This window comes from Amblyraja radiata, chromosome 3 (genome assembly GCF_010909765.2).
Source record: "Amblyraja radiata isolate CabotCenter1 chromosome 3, sAmbRad1.1.pri, whole genome shotgun sequence".
Taxonomy (NCBI): Eukaryota; Metazoa; Chordata; class Chondrichthyes; order Rajiformes; family Rajidae; genus Amblyraja; species Amblyraja radiata.
Genome location: NC_045958.1, coordinates 118,833,085 through 118,854,402, shown reverse-complemented (window position 1 = coordinate 118,854,402; position 21,318 = coordinate 118,833,085). Strand labels below are relative to the sequence as shown.

The following is a 21,318-nucleotide window of genomic DNA, read 5'->3' as shown; positions in this document are numbered from 1 at the left end:
AATTCCACAGATTCACCACCCTCTGACTAAAGAAATTCCTCCTCATCTCCTTCCTAAAAGACAGTCCTTTAATTCTGAGGCTATGAGCCTCTTGTCCTATACTCTCCCACCAGTGGAAACATCCTCTCCACATACACTCTATCCAGGTTCAATCAGAGATACAGATGATAAGGCTGAATTAAATTTAAAATATAAGAAGATATTAAATTGGTTCCTGGGCTAGCTTACAGCTTATATTTAGTCTCAAATCAGGCTTTTCTCCAGTAGATTAATACAGAAAGGCAAGTCTAGGCTTGCCTCAAGTTGCTGTGTATTGAGATAATGAATGACTATAACATTTGTCTACCATTTGATGAGAGAGGAAGTAAGATTGATCTCACTAAGGGGTATTAACAAATGGCCGATGTCTTTAATATGTAAGATATCTTGTACCAAATGTCCGATGCCTTTGATATGTAAAGTCCTTGTACCATATGACAAGATGCCTTTGATGTGACGCATCCTGTAGTAACCTTTATTTTCTGTACCTCTGACCAGGACTAATGTTTGTTGAATGTGCTAAGGTGACAAAAAAATACTATATAATACGATGTAATTCTGTTGTTCGGAGAAGTGGAATGAGGAGAGTGAAGTGTCTGTATTGTTCACTTGACTAGAGTTCTCCCTGCCACTTCCATCGGATGATAATAAATAAAGTTTTGAACTGGTCTACCAAACGTTTGTGAGTTGTCTGTTTATTAAGAAGCGAACCTGTTTGATTGTTATAAAAGTAACTTTTTCATCAGTGTTTTTTTGGCAGGCCTCACTGGGACCCCATCAACAGCTGACTGTGCAAGAGGTTGCAGAGGTTGCCGGGATTGGAAGGGAGACAACTGAGCTCTAGCAGCCCCCTTGTAAGACCGACTCCCCTAGAAACTCCCGGGAACATCTGTGATCCTTCATCAGAGGTTGATCCAGGTTCCCCGCTGAGGTTCTTAATACAGACAACAAAGGTAAGACCAATTGGGCTTTGTGTATATATTTTTAAGAAGGAATTGTGTATGTATTTTTAAGAGGGGCTTGTGTATATTTTTAAGAAGGAATTGAGCGGTTTCTCTCTCTTTTTCAATCTCTGTTTTTTTCCTCGCTCTCTCTCTTTCTGTCTATCTCTCTCTTTGTTTTCTCTTTCTCTCTCTCTCTCTACAAAGGGCTCGTCGGCCTTGTTGAGACATCCGTGGTTTGTCGGGTTGAGATACAGGGGACGAGGTATGCGCCTGGCATGTTGCGACATTCGAGGAGTTGTCGGGTTGAGAAATAAGCGGCTGTGTTTTTTTTTAAAAAGAGTTAAGAAGTCTGCCAAGTTGATAAACTCGGGTCTCGATTAGTGAGTCTGCCAAGTTGAGACATTTGGGACGGTGTTTAAGAATTGAGAAGTCTGCTTTCTCTTTCTCTCTCTCTTTCTCTTTCTCTCCTGTCTTTCTCTCTATCTATCAATGGGGAATGCTCTGGGTAACAGTGAAGGGGGAACCCCCGTCCGATATAAGTGTTATTTGAATCCTAAGTATGATAAGAAATTTAGAATGTTAAGCTACAAGTTGACCAAACGGTTAGGGGAGGAAGCCTGGCCGGAAGGGGGCACATGGAATGTAGAGACATTTAAAAAAGCAGAGATGTTGATATGGGAAAGGAAGGCAGGAAAGAAATGGAAGAAAGGAATTAAAGCATGGAAAGCGGAAGCAGAGAAGAAGCATGAGGAGCGTAGAGATCAAAGTTGGATGGATACTGCATGTAAAAAAGGGATAGGGTTAAGAAATAAGGATGGCACTATGAAAGGATGGAAAGTATTGCAACTAGAATGCCAGTGGGTGGAGGAACAAGAGAAAAGAATTAAGAGACAGGCGGGAGGTGAGAAACAGTTGATGGTTAGTAAAAATAAACTCAGTACTGATAAATCCTCCGGAGGAGACTTCATGTCTGGCACGTCGACCCCGTTTGGTAGTGAAGATGAGGAGTGAGATAATCTTGGGAGACGTCCACCTCCCTTCGTCCTACCAGTAGCGATGGCATCCTTACCTGTGGCAGCGCCGTCAGTAACATCCCTATACCTCGAAGTTCCGACCTTACAAAGCTCCCCAGAATTGGGAGCACGGGAATGCCCTTTCTGTGCATAACTTGCTTAAGGCATTGATGCTCCCAGAACAGCTGGCCATTATTAAATGAGCTGTCCACACTGGTGCTGGGGATCCTATAACCAAAGGCAATGCATTTGCCGATAGTATAGCCAAACAAGCAGCCTATGCATCCAAATGCGTAGTGACAGCAGGTAAACAGATGCTAGCAAATAGAACGGTCCTGCCAAACATGAGGGAGGTATGTACATTACAGAGGGACACCTCTGATAACCAAAAACAACTATGGAAACAAGAGGGCTGTGCTTTTTGACTCCACCACAGGTCTTTGGCTCACCCCGCTTGGACAAGTTTGTGTATCTGACGCATTTTAACTGTCTTACTAACATATATTCACTCCCTTACCCATGCTGGTAAGGAGAGAATGATAAAGATGACAAAGGAAACGTGGTGGCACCCGAAAATTCGGCAAGAGGCAATGAAGCAGGCCTCTGAATGTAAAATTTGGCAATGAAGTAATCCAGGCAAATCAATTAAGATACCCTCAGGTGTGACGCCAATGCCATCACGACCGTTTGAATGCATACAGATTGATTTTATTGAAATGCCAGTGCTATAAATATTGCTTAGTGATTTTAGATTTATTTAGCAGGTGGATTGAAGCTCTACCAACTATTAATAATACTGCTGAAACTACAGTAACATTGTTGTTAAGAGAAGTTATTCCCAGGTTTGGCCTACCTACTGCCATAAGCTCAGACAATGGTCCCCATTTTATTGCCACTATTAATAAGGAAATATGTGCACATTTTAATATCCGACAGCAATTTCACTGTGTACACCACCCACAGGCATCCGGGATGGTGGAAAGAGCCAATGGCGCATTGAAAAACAAAATTACCAAGCTGATGGGAGAAATGGGACAGACATGGATTAAAGTATTACCCTTAGAATGATTTGGAATGAGGGTAATTCCCCACCGTGTTACGAAGCTATCCCCAGGAGAAATTATCTATGGTAAACCTCTACGAACCCCCTGGGGAGCAAGCATTACTCATGAAGGAACTTTAGATTTACACGCATTAAACGATGAAATAATTACCTATGTTCAACGACTCACCCATATTCTGTCAGCATTGCATTTACAGGTAAAGGAGTCCCAGAGGCCGCTACCTGATGCTGACCAGAGTGAAATAGTCCAACCAGGGGACTACGTACTTATCAGAAATTGGGAACGCAAGAAACTCGACCCCCGTTGGAACGGACCATACCAGGTGCTGCTGACTACACCAACAGATGCCTTTGATGTGACGCATCCGGTAGTAACCTTTATTTTCTGTACCTCTGACCATGACTAATGTTTGTGGAATGTGCTAAGGTGACAAAAAAAGACTATATAATACGATGTAATTCTGTTGTTCGGAGAAGTGGAATGAGGACAGTGAAGTGTCTATTGCTCACTTGACTAGAGTTCTCCCTGCCACTTCCATCGGTCGATAATAAGTAAAGTTTTGAACTGGTCTACCAAATGTTTGTGAGTTGTCTGTTTATTAAGAAGCGAACCTGTTTGATTGTTATAAAAGTAACTTTTTCACAGACACAATGAACTACAGGCTTCAAGAGGTCTGAAGAGGTTTCAAGAGCTCTGAAGAAGGGTTTCGGCCCGAAACGTTACCTATTTCCTTCGCTCCATAGATGCTGCTGCACCCGCTGAGTTTCTCCAGCATTTTTGTGTACCTTCGATTTTCCAGCATCTGCAGTTCCTTCTTGAATACAGGTTTCAAGATCCTGCTGCAATTTCTGACAGCCATCTTTGCTGTCTGCAGATGATGATTTAACAAAAAACATAAAGTTCTGGATACCCTTGCGAGTTAGGCAACGTTTCTTCAGATTCAAAGTCTGATTCCATGTTATAGAGTGATATAGTGTGGAAACAGGCCCTTCAACTGAATTTACCCACACCAGCCAACATGTACCATCTACACTGCTACCACTTGCCTGCTTTTGGCACATATCCCTCCAAACCTGTCCATCCATGTACCTGTCAGTTTCTGAAACTTTGCGATAGTATCTGTCTCAACTACCTCCTCTGGCAGCTCGGTCATACCTTTGTACGAAAAAGTTACTCCTCAGATTCCTATTAAATCTTTCCCCCTTCACCTTAAACCTATGGTCCTCGATTCCCCTACTCTGTACAAGAGACTCTGTGCATCTATTCGATCTATTCCTCTCGTGATTTTTTACACCTCTATAAGATCACCCTTCATCCTCCTGAGCCCCAAGGAACATAGGCCTGTTCAATCTCTCCCTATAGCTCAGACCCTCGGGTCCTGGCAACATCCTCTAAAATCTTCTCTGTACCCTTTCCAACTTGACAACATCCTTCCTGTAACATTGTGCCCAGAACTGAACACAATATTCTGAATGGGGCCTCACCAATGCCTTATCAGTTTAATCAGAGGGATGCAGATATAAGGAGCTACAGATGCTGGTTTACAAAAAGGACACAACGTGCTGGAGAAACCTAGTGAGTTAACTGTCTGGAGAATATTGGAGACCTTCGGACTATCTTTGATTGGACTTTATCTTGGACTAAACGTTAATCACGCTATTACTTTTATTATATTTCTGTGCACTATAGATGGCTCAATTGCAATCATGTATTGTCTTTCCACTGACTAGCTAGCACGCAACAAAAGCTTTCCACTGTACCTCTGTACATGTGACAATAAACTAATCATCATCGTCATTGAAAACATCTACGGGCACGGTGCCTTACAATGCTGTGTACGCCGTGATCGCAACTTCTACTGAAGTGTATAAGGCCATTAGCTCGCTAGGAGCTCATCCGCCCTTTGACAAGTCTTGGTTTTGGTCCTGCTGGGGGTCCACAGCCTCCTCCTCACCTGGCAAACCAGGTGGGGGAGATGGTTTAGTCGCCGACTGTCCAACCATGGAGCAGGTAGCACGGGATTACATGGTACATATTACATGATTACGGGTGGAACTCGCCACGGGTACCATGTAAACTAAACTCAAACTCAAACATTGATACTTGACGTTTCTGCCGGTATCCTTCTTCAATTCCCTCAGGTGTCAGGGAGGGAACTGTGCATAGAAACTATTGCCAGTGGAGTACCGAAGAAGCATTGCACTGTCGTATGTGCCCTCTTCAGGATGAAATGTTATCAAATGACAACCCAGTCCTCTTTCTCGGGAACCAACTGCAAAGTCCTCGAGACCACTGGAACTGCGGATACTGATATCATGAGCAAAGCACAAAGTGCTGGTGTAACTCGGTGGGCCGGGCAACATTTGTGGGGGGGAAACATAGAAACATAGAAAACATAGAAAATAGGTGCAGGAGTAGGTCATTCGGCCCTTCGAGCCTGCACCGCCATTCAATATGATCATGGCTGATCATCCAACTCAGTATCCCATACCTGCCTTCTCTCCATACCCCCTGATCCCTTTAGCCACAAGGGCCACATCTAACTCCCTCTTAAATATAGCCAATGAACTGGCCTCAACTACCTTCTGTGGCAGATAATTTCACAGATTCACCACTCTGTGTAAAAAATGATTTTCTCATCTCAGTCCTAAAAGACTTCCCTCTTACCCCTCTGTGACCCCTTGTTCTGGACTTCCCCAACATCGGGAATAATCTTCCTGCATCTAGCCTGTCCAACCCCTTAAGAATTTTGTAATTTTCTATAAGATGGGGATCTCAATCTTCTAAATTCTAGCGTGTACAAGCCGAGTCTATCCAGTCTTTCTTCATATGAAAGTCCTGCCATCCCAGGAATCAGTCTGGTGAACCTTCTCTGTACTCCCTCTATGGCAAGAATGTCTTTCCTCAGATTAGGAGACCAAAACTGTACGCAATACTCCAGGTGTGGTCTCACCAAGACCCTGTACAACTGCAGTAGAACCTCCCTGCTCTTATACTCAAATCCTTTTGCTATGAATGCTAACATACCATTCGCTTTCTTCACTGCCTGCTGCACCTGCATGCCTACTTTCAATGACTGGTGTACCATGACACCCAGGTCTCGTTGCATCTCCCCTTTTCCTAATCGGCCACCATTCAGATAATCAGAATGGATGGACGATCTCCAACATGCTTAAAAATAAGTTTGCCAGTCGCTATCCTGTTGTTTTTTTTATGAATTCAAGTCCAGATACCTTAAAAGAGACTATGGATTTGAAAGGGATGTGAAATTATATTTGCCAATTTGTATTCAGAAGGGTTCCATCTGACATTCAGCAGTTACTGCATTCGAGCAACACGACCACTTAATCAATTGGACATAATCTAACCCGTTCACATCCATTATCGATGACCCACTTCTCATCCATTGGTATGTCGCACCGTATACCTGTATATGTGGACAGAAAAATCTATTGATGCGGAGAAACAAAAGCGCTGGAGTAGCCCAGCAGATCAGATAGCATCTCGGGAGCATAGGGATTCAGACTCTGTCTGAAGAAAGGTTCCAATCTGAAACGTCGCCTATCCTGTCATGCAGATACACTGCTGAACCCGCGAGGTTATTCCAGAACTATATGGGGTTTTTTAAACCATCATCTGCAGACAGCAAAGATGGTTGTCACAAATTACAGCAAAATCTTGTTCTTGAATCTGAGGGCCAACTTTCTTTACACAAACGGTGGTAGGTGTATGGAACGAGCTGCCAGAAGAGGTAGTTTAGGCAGGTACCATCATTATGTTTAAGAATCATTTGGACAAGTACATGGATAGGATAGGTTTAGAGGGATATGGGCCAAATGCAGACACATGGGATTAGTGTAGCTGGGGTATGATGGCCCCCAGATTGTCTTAGAAAACTTGGGCCTGTTTTCACACTGTATGACTTGACTCCAGAAGGTTTGGAGGTTCTATGATAGATTGCATTTAAACAGAAGTTGAAAGTGTTGTAAAGGACACAAAGCACTGGAGTAACTCAGCAGGTCAGGCAGCATCTCTGGATGGTGGCGTTTCGGACCGAGACTCTTCTTCGAGGGTCTCAACCTGAAATGTTTCCTATACGTGTTCTCCAGAGATGCTGTCTGACCTGCTGAGTTACTCCAGCACTTTGCGTCCTTTTGTGCATTAACCTGCATCTGCAGTTCTTTGTTTCTACATTGATGGAGTTATGTATTTTCAGGGAATCAAGGGATATAGGAATAAGACAGGAACTTGATGTTTGAGATAGAAGAATAGCCACCATTTTGTTGAATAGCAGAGCAGACCTGAAGAACCTATTTCCTACACATTTTGCAAAATATACTGGACCACCCCTTAGTCTCCAATACACCCTGCATTTCTTGTTCAATCACAGGAAATGCAACCTCTGCTATTATCTCCTTCCTGACATCCAAGTAAAAATGGGAAACCAAAATTATTTCTTAGTATACTACAGGATGAAGTCTTCTACAATGGAGTGACTGAAGGTAGCTCAGTGACTGATTTGAAAAACACCTCCATTCTGTGGATAAACAAGATAGATTTTCCAGGCATCTTATTCTGCCTCATACTCCCATCTCTCTATCCTTAATTTCCTATACTCAAGCTTAAGGAAAAACACTCAACAAAATTACTCTAAATGTCTACCCCATCTATTCATCTCATACATTTTTATCAGGTCTCTCTATAAATCTCTGGCATTCTAGAGAAAACTATCCAGATTGTCCAAACTTTCCCTTTAATATAACACATTCTAATCCAGGCAATGTTGGTGGAACTTTTCTGCAACCTTTCTAAACCTTCAATATCCTTCCCATGGTATGAATTAGAAGCAGGAATTAGAATGAATTAGAAGTCTTTTAGCTCATTATGCCAGTTCCACAATCTAGCCCGATATTTCTATGTTTCTATATGACTGAAAACTTCACCCCATAAATTTAGCAATGGGTCAAACAGGTTTGGATGGGCCAAATGCCAGATATGGGCCAAATGCAGGCAGGTGGGACTAGTGCAGATGGGACATGTTGGCAAGTTGGGGCAAAGGGCCTGTTTCCACACTGTAATGACTAATTGCTGCAAATTTGCCAGTTTTTGTTTAGCAACATAGTGGCACGGTGGCACAGCGATAGAGTTGCTGCCTGACAGTGCCAGAAACCCAGGTTCGATCCTGACTATGGGTGCTGTCGGTATGGAGTTTGTACGTTCTCCCCATGACCTGCGTGTGTTTTCTTCAGGTGCTCTGGTTTCCTCCCACACTCCAAAGATGTATAGGTTTGTCGGCTAATTGGCTTTGGTAAAATTGTAAAATTGCCCTTCGTGTGTGTCGGATAGTGTTGGTGTGCACGGATCGCTGGTCAGCGCGGACTTGGTGGGCCAAAGGGCCTGTTTCCGCGCTGTATCACTAAACTAAACTAACAAGTTTCAAAGTGCATATGCAATAACATGAACGCTTGCTCAATTTTCCAATGCTTTACCAATGTTTGCGAAACTATATGAACCAGGTCAATATCTTCAGCAGAAGTATAAAGGATCATTTCTTTGGGGAATGAGGCACAATATTGCCTGTGGCCATGAAGTTGTTAGTCCAGTTTAAGGAATGTGAAGGTTTACATTTCTTGTCAGCTGCAAATATGAGGAAGTTGACAATTCACTAAGTCATCAAATTATTGCTGGTCTCCATTAAAACATTCTGTAAGCAATTTTGAAATGCAAGTAACTTGTATCATTCTTGAGTATTATTATTAGCCATGAAAGGCTCTTGAAATGAAATGGGAGCATGAAAGGAAAATAATATAGATGCTATAAATCTGAAAATGGTGGTAACACAACAGGTTAGACACAGTATCTATGAATAAAGTATGTCTTTTTCCCCAAAACAATGACTTTGCATGAAAACCAGGAAATGTTAATTGCAGGTCTGCAGGAAGGAATTGCAGATGCTGGTTTAAACCAAAGATAGGCACAAAAAGCTGTAGTAACTCAGCAGATCAGACAGCCTCTCTGGAGAAGAGGAATAGGCGAGAGTCAGGGAGAAGGGAAACGAGAGATGTAGACGGTGATGTAGATATACAACAAATGAATGAAAGATGTACAATAAAGTAATGATGATAAAGGAAACAGGCCATTGTTAGCTGTGGCCTAGGTGAAAAAGAGTAAAGACAATGAGGCTGAACAAGATGACTTTGAAGCTCGTACGACTTGGGTAGGGAGGGATGGAGAGAGGGGAGAATTGCAAATCTCTTTCTTGGAGGTCATATGCAAAACTAATAAAGAATGTGGAGGTCCTCTCAACTTATGAATGTGCAAGCTTAATGGTCCTGCAGTATTGTAATAACTCATATTTGTTGGTATAATGATGGGCAGTCATGGAATAAACATTCACAGTGCAGCCTGAGTTATGGTCACCACACTATAGGAGGAATAAGATGAAGCTAGAGAGTGTGTAAAGATTCCCAAAGATATTGCCTGGACTGAAATGTAGGACTTGAGTTACAGGTTGTTACAAGGAGGTGGACGAGGGGATTGAAGTCTTTGTGGCAAAGTATGCGGATGATACGAAAATAGGTGGAGGGGCAGGTAGTGTAGAGAAAGCAGGGACTCCGCAGAAAGACTTATTGGGAGAGTGGGCAGAGAAATGGCAGATGGAATGTAGTGTATCAAAGTATGGAGTCATACATTTTGGTAGTAGGAATAAAGGCGAAGACTATTTTCTAAATGGGGCGAGAATCCAGAAATCATCACCTTCCACCCCACTAGCCGTCACATACAACAAATAGTCCTCCATCATTTTCGCCACCTCCAACGTGACCCCACCACTCGCCACATCTCCCCATCTCCTTTCCGCAAAGACCGCTCCCTCCGTAACTCCCTGGTCAATTCTTCCCTTCCCACCCGTACCACCCCCTCACCCGGCACTTTCCCTTGCAGCCGCAAGAAATGCTACACTTGTCGCCTTACCTCCCCCCTTGACTACATTCAAAGACCCAAGCAGTCATTCCAGGTGTGACAGAGGTTCACCTGCACCTCCTCCAACCTCATCTATTGCATCCGCTGCTCTAGATGTCAGCTGATCTACATCGGTGAGAGGCATACGGGGTAAATAGTCCGTTTCTCTCTTGTCCCCTCCCCCATAGTACAGTAGGGCAAGCTAAAAATGGAGGGCATAATTTTAAGATGTGAGGGGAAAGGTTAAAGGGTATTGACAGGTAGGTTTTGCTATGCAGAGGGTGATGGGTATATGGATCAAGCTACCAAAGCTGCTGGTGAGGACATATTTACATTTTAAAAAACATTGGGATAAGTACATGGATAGGAAATGTTGAGGGGGATATGGACCAAATGCAGGCAAATGGGATTAGCTCCTTCGTTGGCATGGACAAATTCAATCAAAGGGCCTGTTCAATGTTTTTTTAACTCTATGAATCTCAGAATCAAACACTATGAGGAGGGGGGGACCATTACCACTTAAAAGGTCTGCTGTTTGAATCATTCAAACATGCCAGGAAATTATTACCATCAGCCATTGAAAATACTTCATACTTAAAAATACTTTCACAAGATGGATATATAATTTTTCTCCACTGACCAGCTATGAACATTTCACATTCACATTTTCTTCAGTCACTTGCTCATGGTCAGAGCAAGGCTGTATGTTGGAGACCCCATAATGAATATACCATCATGCGGATCAGAGTACAAAACTGAGATGTTTGGTATCAGTCATGCATTCTCATCAAGTGATCTTCTTGAGGTTGGCCCCAATCCTGTGTTGCACCTATGACGGTTTGTAGGGTTCTGGTTAATGAGGTAGACACTCCAGACATTCCATTCCTTCTCTCCAGAGATGCTGCCTGTCCCGCTGAGCTACTCCTGCATTTTGTGTCTACCTTAGACACTCCAATGTGATCAAAGGAGCAATGTCTTGCCACTCTGGTTATTTAACCATATAACAATTACAGCACGGAAACAGGCCATCTCAGCCCTTCTAGCCCGTGCCGAACAATTAGAGAATTAAGGGACAGAAGTTTAGGGGTGACATGAGGGGGAACTTCTTTACTCACCGAGTGCTAGCTGTGTGGAATATAACAATCTACCTGCACTCAGACCATAACCCTCCATTTCTTTCCCGTCCATATACTTATCCAATTTATTTTTAAATGATAAAATCGAACCTGCCTCCACCACTTCCACTGGAAGTTCATTCCACACAGCTACCACTCTCTGAGTAAAGTAAAGAAAAACTTCTGTCCCTTAATTCTCAAATCATGCCTTCTTGTTTGAATCTTCCCTACTCTCAATGGAAAAAGCTTATCCACGTCAACTCTGTCTAACCCTCTCATCATTTTAAAGACCTCTATCAAGTCCCCCTTAACCTACTGCGCTCCAACGAATAAAGACCTAACTTGTTCAACCTTTCTCTGTAACTTGGGTGCTGAAACCCAGGCAACATTCTAGTAAATCTTCTCTGTACTCTCTCTATTTTGTTGACATCTTTCCTATAATTTGGTGACCAAAATTGTACACCATACTCCAGAATTTGCCTCACCAATGCCTTGTACAATTTTAACATTATATCCCAACTTCTATACTCAATGCTCTAATTTATAAAGGCCAGCACATCAAAATATTTATTTACCACCCTATCTACATGAGATTCCACCTTCAGGGAACTATGCACTTATTCCTAGATCCCGCTGTTCAACTGCATTCCTCAATTCGCTACCATTTACCATGTACGTCCTATTTTGATTTGTCCTGCCAAGATATAGCACCTCACACTTATCAGCATTAAACTCCATCTGCCATCTTTCAGCCCACTCTTCCAAATGGCCTAAATCTCTCTGTAGACTTTGAAAATCTACTTCATTATCCACAACACCACCTTTTAGTATCATCTGCATACTTACTAATCCAATTTACCACACCATCATCCAGATCATTGATGTATATGACAAACAACAGTGGACCCAACACAGATCCCTGAGGCACCCCACTAGTCACCGGCCTCCAACCTGACAAACAGCCATCCACCATTACACTCTGGCATCTCCCATTCAGCCACTGTTGAATCCATCTTGCTTTTCCACCATTCACTTAACTGAATGCCCACGTCACTTGTTGAATGCATAATGGATCCCGTGGAGTGACACCGTCATTGAACACATCTAACCTGGAATGGCAAGGAATTCCATCAGGGCAAGAAAAAGCTAACGTAGCCAAACTTATATTCATAAAATGGTTAATGGTTGAAAGCAAATTATAAAATAACAGCAGCTGAATTTAGAAGTGGGAATAGACAACCGAGTAACTTCATACCAGCTCTTAGAAAAGCAAACTCCTCCAATGACTGTTACTGAACTTACCCATGAAAGAAATTGAACATTACAATTCATGTCTGTTTCCAAACCAAAAGGACGTTATTACAGTAGGTACACAAAATTGCTGGGGAAACTCAGCGGGTGCAGCAGCATCTATGGAGAGAAGGAAATAGGCGACGTTTCGGGCCGAAACCCTTCTTCTTCTGAAGAAGGGTTTCGGCCCGAAACGTCGCCTATTTCCTTCGCTCCATAGATGCTGCTGCACCCGCTGAGTTTCCCCAGCAATTTTGTGTACCTTCGATATTCCAGCATCTGCAGTTCCCTTTTGAACAGGACGTTATTACAGTATGTGCAAATATGTTTAATTATTGAGTATTTATGTGTGCATGTGTATATATACACACTGAACTTTTTTTTTCTCCCGTTATGTACTATGTTTACATATTCTGTTGTGCTGCAGCAAGTAAGAATGTTGTTGTCCTATCTGGGACATGACAATAAAATATTCTTGACTTTTGACTCTTTTTTTTTTTTTTTTAATATTTTATTTTATTAGAAGTAAGTAGTCATATGGCACCAAAGTGCCTAATATATATTTTCATAATACATTTTATGTACAACTTCTTTTTTTTTTTTTTATTACACTGAAAAAAGATTAGAATAGGAAAAATAAGTTAGATAGTAAAGGATAGAAAGATGTGAAATATATAGTGTGTGAAAAAAGAAAACGAGTAAATGAAGAAAGTTGAGAGAGAGAATAGAGAAAAGAAAAGAAAATAAAAAAAAGAAAAGGAGATCATTATTTATAGTCTTGACCAACCCTCGTCCAGTCCTGAAACAGTTATTTTTTACAATTGTGTTGCACCATATGATTCCAAAAAAAACGACGAATGGAGACCAACTCGTTATGAATTGGTCTGATTTATCCATTAGGAGGAATCGCATTTCCTCAAGATGAGCGGTGTCCAACATACTTGCAATCCACATTTTAAGCGTTGGTATTGATGTACCCTTCCAAAATTTAAGAATTAATTTTTTTGCTATTATTAAACCATAGTTAAGGAATAGATTTTGAGATGTGTTCAATTTATTCCCATCTTCCATTACGCCAAATATAATCATTTCACTATTAGGTTCCATTCTTGTCTTGAATAATTTTGTAAATATTTCAAAAATATCATTCCAAAATCTATAAAGTTTTATGCAGGAAACTAAGGAGTGTGTTATAGTTGCCTTTTGGGCTAGACATTTATCACAAGTGGCGGATATATTTGGATAAAATTTGTTCAATCTTGTTTTTGAATAATATAATCTATGTACAATTTTAAATTGAATTAGATTATGTCTTACATTAATTGAACATTTGTGAATATATATCAGGTATTTTTCCCATTTAACCTTCGTAATTTTTATCATTAGTTCCCGTTCCCACTCTTCTCTAAGTACCTCTGTCGATGGTAGGTCTATATTTAGAATACTATTATATAAATATGATATTAATTTTTGTGAGTCAGCTTCAATATTCATTGCTTCTTCCAATAAGTCAGGAGTTACTTTTTGATATCCTTGTATATATTTTTTCACGAAATCGCAATTCTGAAGATATTTAAAATATTGGTTGTTTTTCAATTTAAATTTTAATTGTAGTTGTTGGAATGATAGTAAGTTTCCCATTTCGTACATATCCCCGATCCTTCTAATTCCGAGACTTTCCCATTGGTTATATGTCTTATCAATAAGAGATGGTTTAAATAAAGGGTTATTCGCTATTGGCATTAACAGTGATAGATTTCTTAATTTTAAAGATAATTTTATTTGTTTCCAAATTCTTATTGTACCATATATAATTGGGTTCTTCTTATATAATGTGTTATTCAGTTTTTTTGGGGAGAAGAGGATCGTTCCTATATTACAAGGATGGCAATCCTCCTTCTCCATTTTTATCCATTCTGTCTGTTGGGTAGAACTATCCAACCAATAAATCATATTCTTAATATGCACTGCCCAGTAATAATACATAAAATTCGGAAGTGAAAGTCCCCCGACCTCTTTTGGTTTACATAAGTGTTTTTTTGTGATTCTATGTGATCTATAGTCCCAAATATAATTAGTAATATTAGTCTAATTTTTTTAAAAAATATTTTGGTATATATACCGGTATAGATTGAAATAGGTATAGTAATTGTGGTAGGAAGATCATTTTTATTGCATTTATTCTACCTAATAATGATAAGGGAAGTGTTTTCCAAAATTTAATCAACGTATTAAGTTTATTTAATAAAGGCATGAAATTAGCATTGAATAATGCTTTATATTTTCTAGTAATCTGAATACCCAAATATTTAAATTTTTCTGTTGCGATTTTAAAGGGGAACTTCAGTAAGTGTGTAGGTTCTTGAGGTTTTAATGTCATGATTTCACTTTTATTCCAGTTTATTCTATATCCAGAAAAAGACCCAAATTCCTCTATTAAGTTTAATAAATTTGGTATGCTCGTTTGTGACTTTGTAATATATAAAAGTATATCGTCTGCATATAATGAGATTTTATTATTTGAGTCCCTGGTATTATAGCCCTGAATATTCGGATTAATTCTTATACTTTCAGCCAGGGGTTCTATCATAAGGGCAAATAGCAGGGGTGATAGTGCACATCCCTGCCTATTACCCCTTGATAGTTGAAATTTTTGAGATAACATGTTATTAGTTAAAATTCTTGCCATCGGTTTATCATATAATAATTTTACCCATGTTATAAAATTCTCTCCCATATTAAATTTTTGTAGTACTTTATATAAGTATTGCCACTCTACCTGATCAAATGCTTTCTCTGCATCCAAAGAAATAATTGATATATCTTCTTCCTCTACTTTATGCGAGTACATTATATTAAATTTTTGACTCTTGAAACACATCCGATCCTCAAAAGATAAACTTTGAAGAAAGTAATTAAAGTAGGTTCAAACTAGATTTTGCTTTACTAATGTAGAAGACAAAAGAGTCAGGTGACAAATTTTCACCATTTGGTTCCTTATCAACCATATTTTTATTATATTATTTAATTGTAATAATCAAGGATCTTGGCAAAGTTAAGATGTCTCTTCCCTGTTATCAACAGTCTCATTATCAAAAATGTACTTTTGTCTATGTTATATACATCATGCAAAATAATGGCCAGCAACTTTTACAACCAGCGAGATTAAAAAACAAGGAGTCAGATTCTGTGTCATTGCGTTATACAACGCGGAAACAGGTGCTTCTATCCGACTTGACCATGTCGACCAACTTGCCTTCCTGACATAGATCCGTGTTTGGGTCGTATCCCTCAAAACTTTTCGTATCCAATAACTTGTCCAAATTTCTTAAAAACATTTGATTATATCTGCCTGTGCTACCTCCTCTGTGCTACCTAGCAATTATGTGTGAAAAAAATGCCCTTAAAGCATTTCCCCTTCCTAGTTTGGCCCTCAAGCATTAGATTTCTTTATCCTGACCATTCACCTTATCTACACCCCTCATCCTGGGTGACCTTGGAGATTATTTAGGTACAGGATACTGAGTTGGATGATCAGTCATGATCATATTGAATGGCGGTGCAGGCTCGAAGGGCCGAATGGCCTACTCCTGCACCTATTTTCTATGTTTCTATTTACTTTAGTTTAATGTCACGTATACCAAGGTATAGTGAAACGCTTTTGTTGTGTGCTATCCCGTCAGCGGAAAGACAATACATTACAATCGAGCCATTTACAGTGCATAGATACATAAGGGAATAATAATTAGTGCAAGGTAAAGTCAGCAAAGTCCGATCAAGGATAGTCTGAGGGTCACCAATGAGGGAGGTTTATAAACCTCCGCAATAGCACCCAGGAAAACAGTCCCAGCCTATCCAGTCTCTCCTGATAATTGAAGCTCTCCACTCGCAACAATATTATTGTCTTTTTTTCCAAGCACCCTCTAGTTGAATCACATCCTCCCAATGGTATGGTGACTTGAACTGCGCACACACACACACACTTCCAGCCTGGTCTCAGCCATGTTCTATAACAGTGTCCATATTGTTGTACTCAATAGGCTGTCAGACAAGGGAAAGCGTGTCATATGCCTTCTTTACCACCCTGAATACCCATGTCGCCATTTTCATGGAACTACATATTTGTACATCTTTCTATTCTGCACTTTGCAGTACTTTATCATTAACAGTGCATGCCCTGCCCTAGTTTCCTCCACATATCCTTCCTCCCGCACCTATATTTGAACCATCAGATCTAAATAATTACTGGAGAAGGGACCAAGTCTCTTGAATGAGCTTATAAGTCTATGATTTTTCAATATGCTGGGATCTTTCCAGAATCCAGGGAATTATGGAAGGTCATCTCCAATGCAACCACTATCACTGGGCACATGAGACCCTAAATTCCAAGGGAGTTGTCAGCTTTAATCCCATTAGTTTATACAATACTTTTTCACTACTGATGATGATGATTACTTTAAGTTTCTCCCTCTCTTCTGCCACATGATCACTCACTGGATAACTGAAGATTTATTGGTAAGAATCCTTTTTTAAAGCAAAAAACATTATTAACATAAACAAAAATAGTACTTAAATCATTTGAAATAGAGCAGAATAACAGGTCAATTATTCTAACTGTTTGTGTGCCCCTGATATGTGCAAATTGACTTCTGTTTGCTTAAATAAAACCACATACGTTCAAATGAAATTCAAAAAATTAAGTTTGCTTTTTTACATGAGAGCTAATTTACAAGCCAACTTGAAATACTTAAACAGATCTTTAACAATGTTGCATTTCTCTACAAAATCACTTTGAGGTACATTCAAGACTGCAGAACCCAAACTTCACAGGTATTTTTATGTAACTGAGATTTTGAAGAGCAGGGCAATCCATCCACATGGATGTAATCCAATTTCTTCCTTTGATTCCCAATGAACAAAGCATAAAACAAAGCTCCATTCATTTTCTTTTGGCCAGAGCATTGGTTTCATCATGATTTGCCCAGATTTGCATCCATAGTTTGCATCATATGGTAAATAACATTTAATTGCCATAATGTAAAGTGCAAAACACATTCCATCCAAAGTCATTAAATGCTGAACTTATTTTCAAAAAATGGACTAATGAGATTCCAGAGAAATGGAAAACACAGTTTAGTCATATATTTTAAAAGATGGTATACCATTGCTTCTGAAGAGTTCACTTAAAAATGGTAAAATTCATTAAATATCTGCTATTTCCTGGCCACTTTGTTATGAGGAGGGCTTCATCCAATTGTATTAAATATTGCCACAAAATGTTTAAATATTCTTTGCGTTTTTAACTTTCTGCAAAGTAACTTGGAGGAAAAGAATATGTCCTGAACACAGTTCTGTGCTCCTTTAAGCGTCGATCAACTGATGGGCTTGTGGTATTTTTGAGCTCTTCAGATCTTTTTTGACAGTGAAGAAATCTTGAACCATCAGTAGTTGGGATGTCCTGAGAGTCATTTCGATTTTGTCCTTCAATATTTCGTGCCAGCATATAGCTAACTTTCCTCTGATGTGCCAGAGCCTCCTCTTTATCATTTAACTGTCAACATTAATAAGAAATAGAAATTTAATAATTACAGAATTATTAGAAAAAATATTCAGTTAATTAATACTTCAAGTCTGTTCATTTCACCTGGTTGAAATAAATGAGGGGAGGGGAAAAAAAACTTATTTTGGGGCCAGAATGACCCAAAAAGGTCTACAATTCATTCTTAAACAATCTCTTTTTCCCCAACCCCTGCTGCCAAACAGGTACACCAGTTTGCCTCCCAAGGACATGTTGATTCATAGGATTATAAAAAAGACACAAAGTGCTGGAATAACTCAGCAGAAGAGCCGGGGAACATGGATGGGTGATATTTTGGGTCAGGACCCTTCTTTCAACCTTGATTCGTCAACTTAAGTTACCCTCAATGTTGTTGGGTGGTAGAAAAAAAAATCAGAGGAGTGGGGGTTGGGCAAAAGGAACTAAGTTATGAACATGGAACAGTCAGCACAGGAGCAGACCCTTTGGCACACCGTGTCTACGCATGGTTTCAATGCCAATCCATAATGATCATATCTACTTTCCCAGTCTATATTCCTCCATTCCCTGCTTGCCTAAATGCCTTCTAAAATAGTCCTATCAAATCTGCTTCCACCAATTCTCCCGGCAGCATATTCCAGACACCCATCACCCTTTGTAAAAAAAATGCCCCTCGTCAATTTAACATTTACAACCTGGGGAAGAAGACTGTCTACCCTATCTCTGCTTCTCTCAACCGTACAATTTCATCAACTTACCCCTAAGCTCCAACTATCCAAATTTGTCCAATTTCTAATAGCCTTTAACCAGACAACATCCTGGTGAACCTCTTCTGCACCTTCTTCCAAGCCACATTCTTCCTATAATGTGGTGACTAGAACTGCACCCAATACGCCAAATGAGGCCCAAACAAAGTTTTATAAAACAGCAACACTACTTTCCAACTTTTATACTCAATGTCATATGCTTTCTTTACCATCCTATCTGGTTCTGTTGCTACTTTCAGGGAGTTGTGGACTTCAACCCCAAGATCCCTCTGCATACAATGCTCCAAAGGGTGCTGTATACTTTGCCCTTACATTTGACCTCTCAAAGAGCAATATCTCACTTGTCCAGATTAAATTCCATCTACCATTTTTCTACCCATATCTCCAACTATCCAATATCCTGCTGTATCCTATGACAACTTTCCAAATCATCCACAACCACTATTTTTATTAGTTGTGCGAACTTTCTAATCATTAACATTTTCACCAATGTCATTTATATAAAATCCAAAAAGACAGGCGTCTCATTACTGGTGTAGGGAGGAACTGCAGACCTCCCTGCAGGTCACCACTGGTCACCAATTTCTAGGCTGAAAAACACCTGCCTGCCACTACTCTCTTTCCTCTATGGCCAAGCCAATGTTGAACCCAGTTTACCAAGTCAGCATGAATCCCATGTACCTTTATCTTCTGGACCAGCCTACCAGGAGAGATCTTGTCAAAAGCTTTACTGAATTCCATGTATAGAATCTCCACATCTCTTTCCTCGATTGTCATTGTCCTCAGAAAATGTGAGTAAGTGTAAAACTTGACCTCCCTTCACAAAGTTATGCTGATTAACCCTAACAAGTCTATTTTTTCCAGATGAAAGACCCCATCACAAATAACCTCCTCCAATAATTTCCCGACCATTATTTTAATTTCCTAGTCTATTTCTACTCCCCTTCTTAAACAAGAGGCACACCATTACACTACATATTTGTTTTGTAGTTGGCTTGCCACATTTGCAGCACATTTTAATAACATATTTCAAAGTCAAAGTCAAAGTATCCTTTATTGTCATTCAGACCTTTTGGTCTGAACGAAATTTCGTTGCCTTGCAGTCATACATATAATAATAACAAAACACACAATAAACACAAATTTTACATCCACCACAATGAGTTCACCAGGCACCTCCTCACTGTGATGGAAGGCAAAAGTCTTAAAGTATCACTTCTTGTATTTATATATTGAATGAATAGAAAACATCATAAATTCATAAGCAACAATTGATGCAAGATTCTATAGAACGGTAACGGTAAAAGCATTACTGACCAAGTCAATAAGCATCCTCAGCACTTCCTGTGGGTCATCCAAGACTTCCAATTTCTTATAGTCTGCTGCGGAATTAAACAGCCCCTTCAACTTTTGCCCAAATGTTGTATGATTCGCTTCTGTTTTGCAAGTAGGATCTGGAATGGTATGGAAAACCAGCAAGATCAGTAATTAATTCAAGATCAGTGCAACATAGGCGTAACAACATAGGGGTAATATTAAGTGGAATACTCAAAAATAGTTTTGAATTGTTCTTTTACAGAAGTTATCACAGATAATTGCATGCATGGCCTTAGAAGTTTAAAATACAACAAGTTTTACAATTTAATGGAGTACTTTTAATGGAGCATATTTACTCGTGCCCTGTGTCTGGGAGGCAGCAGCCAAGCTACCTCTTCCAGTTCAATTCCAAGCACATTGGCAAAGCATAGCAGCCATGCAGAGCCACTCTCTACATAGGCGGTCAGCCGCAATGACAAGTGGCTTTTACAGCCACTGAGAAGTGGACACAATAAAATGTATGGGCAAAATCAACTGTGGCAAGAAAGACAAATAAAGCTGTTTGCTTGATTAAATTAAGCTAGTTTAAATGATTTTAACTGATTTTAAGAGTATGCACTATTTACTTTTTTTTTAAATGTAAAAGACATTCAGAAACATTCAATTCCAGTGACAGTTTTGATATTCAGTAAGTCTGCAATTCCAACCTGGAGCAGATGCAATGGGCAGGTTGGCAGACTTCAGTGTCCTGGGGAATGAGCTCAACTGAACTTCAATCTTAGAAAACCAAGGGAGTATTCATGCAATAGATCTGCCCCAATATCTTCATTACAAGCCATCCCCATTATACCTTCTTTGGATTGCGTCGACACAAGCCATTTCTTGAGATATTTTCTGTGCAGTTTTCCCACTTCAGTAATTCGAAGAGTTTGATCATTTGTCCTTTTCAGTTGATGTTCAAAAGCACTTCTAAATGCATCAGCCACAAGATATGCCTCTTCCTCGCGCTTTCTCTGGAAATCAAACTAATGGTGTGACATGAAAACTTAGTTGCCATGTTTTGTTTTTTGATAATCTTGCAACAGGCCGAGCCACTTCATCCCTTTTGTCCCTCACCAACTCATGAATTTAGCATAGATGGAAATATTTTCAAGGCATGTCGAGGAAGCTTTTCATTGTTGAACAAATGGCACTCAAGATAAACTTAAAACTAATCTCATACTTTGAATTTCTTCTTTATATTAAAACTGTCAAGAGTCTGACTTTTAAGTCA

At 39.8% G+C, this 21,318-nt stretch overlaps 1 protein-coding gene and 1 long non-coding RNA gene across 4 annotated transcripts in view; one reads left to right on the top strand and one right to left on the bottom strand.

Moving 5' to 3' along the window:
* Nucleotides 1-207: 207 nt before the first annotated feature.
* LOC116971499 lies at nt 208-9,511 on the top strand. Its single transcript, XR_004411507.1, has 3 exons — nt 208-364; nt 6,821-6,824; nt 9,501-9,511. It is a non-coding gene; the product is annotated as an uncharacterized LOC116971499 (long non-coding RNA).
* A 6,819-nt stretch (nt 9,512-16,330) lies between these two features.
* Nucleotides 16,331-21,318, bottom strand: part of ccdc125 (coiled-coil domain containing 125) — a 38,813-nt gene continuing 33,825 nt past the window's right edge. For 2 of the 3 annotated variants that reach the window (XM_033018731.1, XM_033018732.1), the window contains exons 10-12: nt 20,896-21,070; nt 20,046-20,182; nt 16,331-17,976 (exon numbers count right to left, since the gene is read on the bottom strand). In XM_033018731.1, coding sequence (XP_032874622.1) covers nt 17,725-17,976; nt 20,046-20,182; nt 20,896-21,070 — 564 coding nt within the window. In that variant the 3' untranslated portion in view covers nt 16,331-17,724. The remainder of the gene's footprint in view (nt 17,977-20,045; nt 20,183-20,895; nt 21,071-21,318) is intronic. The other variant, XM_033018733.1, reaches the window with a different exon arrangement.